Below are 5,250 nucleotides of genomic sequence, written 5' to 3' on the forward strand. Positions count from 1 at the left end.
TTAGTTTTGTCATTAATACTCTGAGTGACTAGGATAAGTCACTTGGATGCCTCTGTGACTTTACAATAAATGGGTTGGACTAGGTTGTCTTCAAAGCGTCTTTCAGATTTAAACCCAAACATTTGAGATATTGGCATTTTCTTATTTTTATTTTTCTGTTCTTAAACTATTTTTGTAATAGGAATATTTATCTTCATATGTAATAGATGAACATTGGATTAATTATATGGTGTCTGAAAATTCTCAAACTTCTTTAGAGATAAAAATAATAGAAGTAGTCAACTTCTCCATTATTAATTGAGTACCTTACAATAACAATAATTCTACAGTTTTGATATTATGAACAATAAATTGGAGCTAAGATAAAATTTCATTAAAAATAAAACATATTTCACATAAAATCCAACCTATCTTTATAAAAAACTAAGTAAAATGAACATTTTAATTTCAGGGATTTGAGGACACTTTGTGTTGTTTCTTTAAAGTAATCAAGTCATCCAAGATGCATTTTTATTTTTTTTTGAAACTTGAGGGCTGGAGGGTCTGGTAAGCGTGGAAAATTATCACTGTTTGAATGTCCTATCACCCCACATGTGGAGAGTCATGTAGTCTGCATGTAGTACATGTTTAAACTTGGCAATTGGTACCTGAAATCTTTTCCTTTTCTTTCACACCTTTGGTAATAATTTTGTAATGCTTGATGAGGATAAAAGCCAATGCTCTATGGACCTCAGGAGAGAAAGGTTTTTTGTTATTTTCAGAAGAGGAAGTGACTGGCTGAAGTCCAATAGAGATTTATGGTCATTCTCACAGAAAGAATCTTGGCTTCCAAATTCTTTGATCTTCCTGTTGACCAGTTGGATGAGGAGACTGTCCACCTGCCGTGGAAATTATAGTGAGAGGGTAATTATCTGAGGGGTAATTTGTTCCCTGAATGTGAATCAGTTTGTTGACACTTCCTTGTGTTGAGCACCTGTTCAAAACTTCCACTTAGGTTTCAGTTGTTTATTTTTCTGTCCTCACTCTGGAGTTAAGAGAAAGATTGGATATAAGGTTTCCTTCCTAATAGGTTCTTTTGGTACTCCAGTCATGCTGTATGATTGACCAACACACTGCTGCTCAGTGTTTGGTGATGGAGGTGTCTGTCTCCTCTTAGGTGTGGCTACAGCCTTAAGGGTCTCTGGCTTATAATCTGTGTGGCGGAGTGGACTGTGAGGGATGACTGGGGGGTGTTAGGTGGTTAGAATCCTAGGGAGGAAATCAGCGGAAAGTGGAGGGCCTTACAGGGGGACATCCATGGGGCAAATCCAACTCTGTCCCTTTTCAGCCTGCTTCAGCTTTTCAATCTCACATTGATCCCTGGAGTTAAACAGGAGTCACCCACCAGACTATGTTGAGGAGCCAGTAAAGTTCCAGGAGAGCATATAAAACCTCCAGATCTCCAACCGAGTTGAACTACTTTTGTCCCAAACAAATATGAAATAAGTTAAAGCATATTACATTTGTCATCTCTGGCAAAGTGATAGGGCTGACCTGATACCTTGCTGCTGGGAAGATGCAGATGGAGCTCCATCAATTGTATCAGCTTTTTTATTTATTTATTTATTTATTTATTTATTTATTTATTTATTTTTTAATTGTATCAGCTTTAAACAGAATTTATACTCACACAGCCTATTGCTCTGAGTCAGAGAAATTTTATGCTCTTCTATTCAAAGAATCATCTTCACCTTACAAAGTGGTGACATGACTTGATCATAGGTGTTTAGTCATTTTGTATAAACCTTTTAACACTTCAGTGGTAAATATATTTACTGAAGTTTGACAAAAAGCAGAATTTTTTAAAAAGATTTTATTTATTTATTTGACAGACAGAGATCACAAGTAGGCAGAGAGATAGGTCGAGAGAGAGAGTGGGGAAGCAGGCTCCCCGCCGAGCAGAGAGCCTGATGTGGGGCTAAATCCCAGGGCCCTGGGATCATGACCTGAGCCGAAGGCAGAGGCTTTAACCCACTGAGCCACCCAGGGCCCCCAAAAGCAGAATTCTTAATTGAAAATGAGCATCTTCCTTAAATGAACCCTTTTAATGAATAGAGAGTTGAAAAGAAGGGAAAAGCAAATGTGGTACCATGCTGATTTCATCTTAATACAGAATGTGCACTGTGTTGAGAATAGAAATCACTCTGCTTTTATTGCTACTGGACTGTTCCTTATTATTATTTCAACATGCATATCTGGAGAACAAGAAGTGGTGCTCGGAGATGAATGAGGCAAATGCCTCAGTCTTAGAGGACCATACCGTGAAGTGATGTGTAATGGGTTCTAGGATAGAAGTCAGTACGGAATCCTGAGGGGTCACAAAGGAGAGAGCTTTATCTTTATCTCTAGGGAAGGGATGTTAGAAGAGGTTGGAGATGATGATAGACCTGGTTCATGAGAAAGAGAGCATTTCTGGCTGAGGGAGCTGCAAGAACAAAGCCCCAAATCTGGCCAGACTGGGGGGTCCTGGGTGTGGCTGGAGCTTGGGCTTTGAGGAGTGAGATGAGAGGGAAGACATTGTCTGGAGAGGAGGTAGATCCAAGGTACCAGCTGGGGGCATTTATTCTGTCAGACCTGACTTTTCGAAAGGTTATTAAATGGAAAAATCAGAAAATACAGAGAAGCAAAGACAAAGAAATGAAATCAAGTACAATTTATCCCCACTATTCAAATTCTGTACTGTCATTCACCTGTTGTTTTTTTCTCCAGGTATATATACAAACATAAGTTTTTCTTCTTAAACTCAAAATGAGATCCCTTTGTATACACTAGTTTTGAATTTTCTTTCTTTTTACTTTTGTATTTTCTTCATTCTATTTTTATAAGCATCAGTAAACCCTTCTAAAGCATCATTTTGATAGGTATAGAGCATTATGCTATATTAATACATGATAATACACTGACCTTTAAAAGTATACTTGCTTTTGTATTTTCAGTATTATAAATAATGCTGTGATGACACCTTGAAGATGCTCTTAATTATTTCCTTAGGCTAAATTCCTAGAAGTGGAGGTTCTGACTCATACTGAGTATGAATTTGAAAAGGCCTGCCTCTTGGCCCCCATCCTATTGTTCGTCAAAACCAGGCTTTTCAAACTTTGCAAAATTATGGTTCATAAAGATTGGATTGTTGATTTAACTTGCATTTCTTTGAGGTTGAATGATGCTTTATGAATTTTTTTTTAATTTTTTTTATTTTTTCAGCATAACAGTATTCATTATTTTTGCACCACACCCAGTGCTCCATGCAATCCGTGTCCTCTAGCTTTATGAATTTAATTGGCCATTTATACTTAGTTTTTATGAGCTAAATGTTCATGCCCTTTGCCTGATGTCCTACTGGCATGTTTCTCTTCCTTAATAAATCCCAGTATATCTGTATAATATTGCTCATGGCATGATGTCAAGTATGAATGAAACGATAGGAGCCTGCTTTAGAATACCTCTCATTTCTCTCTCTAGCCCAGAAATCACACGAAGCTGTGGGTAGAGATTCACCTGCTAGTCCTGGAAACCCCTCTCACCCCAAGAACCATGAGTAACCAGACACTAGTAACAGAATTTATCCTGCAGGGCTTTTCCGAACAGCCAGAATACCATGTGCTCTTATTCAGCTGTTTCCTCTCCCTCTACTCTGTGGCTCTCATAGGTAATATCCTCATCACTTTGGCCATCACCTTTAACCCTGGGCTTCATATCCCCATGTACTTTTTTCTGTTCAACTTGGCTACTATGGATATTATCTGCACCTCTTCCATCATGCCTAAAGCCCTGGAGGGTTTGATGTCAAAGGACAGCTCCATCTCTTATGGGGGCTGCATGGCCCAGCTCTATTTCCTCACATGGTCTGCATCCTCTGAGCTGCTGCTCCTCAGGGTCATGGCCTATGACCGGTACGCAGCCATCTGCCATCCTCTGCATTACAGCACCACAATGAGCAAGGCATTCTGCTGCAAGCTGGCTACAGGTGTATGGGTGCTCTGTGCCTTCAATGCAGCCATCCACACAGGGCTGATGCTACGGTTAAATTTCTGTGGCCCCAATGTCATTACCCACTTTTTCTGTGAGGCCCCTCCTCTGCTGCTTCTCTCCTGTAGCTCCACGTATGTGAACAGCATCATGATTGTCCTGGCTGATGCATTTTATGGCATATTGAACTTCCTGATGACCATCGTGTCATACGGCTTTATCATCTCTAGCATCCTCAAGATGCGGACTGCAGAGGGGAAGAAGAAAGCCTTTTCCACCTGCTTCTCCCACCTCATTGTGGTGTGCATGTATTATATTGCTGTCTTCTATGCCTACATAAGCCCAGTCTCCAGCTATAGTGCAGAGAAAAGCAAGTTGGCTGGCGTACTCTATACTATGGTGAGCCCTACACTGAACCCCCTCATCTATACTTTGAGAAACAAGGAGGTCAAGGCAGCCCTCGGGAAGCTTTTCGCCTTCTCCAGAAATTAATTTCTGTCTTCTGAAGCTTTTGTTGGAGACTACATGTTGAAGTCCACAGTGGTTTCAGAGACTCTCCAATGAGTAAGGTTTTGGAAACTACTACTAATGAATCAGTGTGTTTACTAATAGATTCTCTAATGACTTGAAGAGCCATTATTGTTATTCATCTTGCTTTCTTGTAATCTTGTAATTTTTATATTTTCTACATTTTTAATGATTTAAAAAATTAAGAAAAAACCATTTTAATGAGTTTGAGTGATTAAAAACACATTACTCATTTGATAAAACAATGCTCATTTGATTATATCCTTAGAAAATTCAGTTTAAGGGGCCCCTGGGTGGCTCAGTTGTTAAGTGTCTGCCTTTGGCTCAGGTCATGATCCCAGGGTCCTGGGATTGAGCCCGACATGGGGTTTCTTGCTCAGTGGGAAGCCTGCTTCTCTCTCTCCACTCCCCTGCTTGTGATCCCTCACTGGCTGTCTCTTTCTGTCAAATAAATAAATAAAATCTTTTAAAAAAATCATTTTAAGAATATAGCAGTATCCATGATGGTGAATATAAAAAGAAAAGACATAAAGACTGTTGCATTCCAGGGTGTGGTGTTTATGTACAAAGATGAATGCAATGTGGAAGGAGCCCTGCACTGGTTGGGGAGAAGATCTGGATTCGTATTCAGACTCCCAGAGCTATAGTTTCCTTCTAAGTGTAATGAGGAAAATAAACACCCAGAGGTGCTGTCAAGACTGAACAAGAGAACTG

The 5,250-nt window shown here is 39.5% G+C and overlaps 1 protein-coding gene across 1 annotated transcript; it reads left to right on the forward strand.

Annotated features, from left to right (window-relative positions):
* The first annotated feature begins 3,522 nt into the window (after window positions 1-3,522).
* LOC125085181 (olfactory receptor 13A1-like) lies at window positions 3,523-4,500 on the forward strand. The gene has a single exon (XM_047703439.1). It carries the CDS (start codon window positions 3,574-3,576, stop codon window positions 4,498-4,500), a length of 927 nt encoding a protein of 308 aa, XP_047559395.1. The 5' UTR covers window positions 3,523-3,573.
* The last annotated feature ends 750 nt before the right edge of the window (window positions 4,501-5,250 follow it).

The sequence above is a fragment of the Lutra lutra genome, chromosome 14, assembly GCF_902655055.1.
Source record: "Lutra lutra chromosome 14, mLutLut1.2, whole genome shotgun sequence".
Taxonomy (NCBI): domain Eukaryota; kingdom Metazoa; phylum Chordata; class Mammalia; order Carnivora; family Mustelidae; genus Lutra; species Lutra lutra.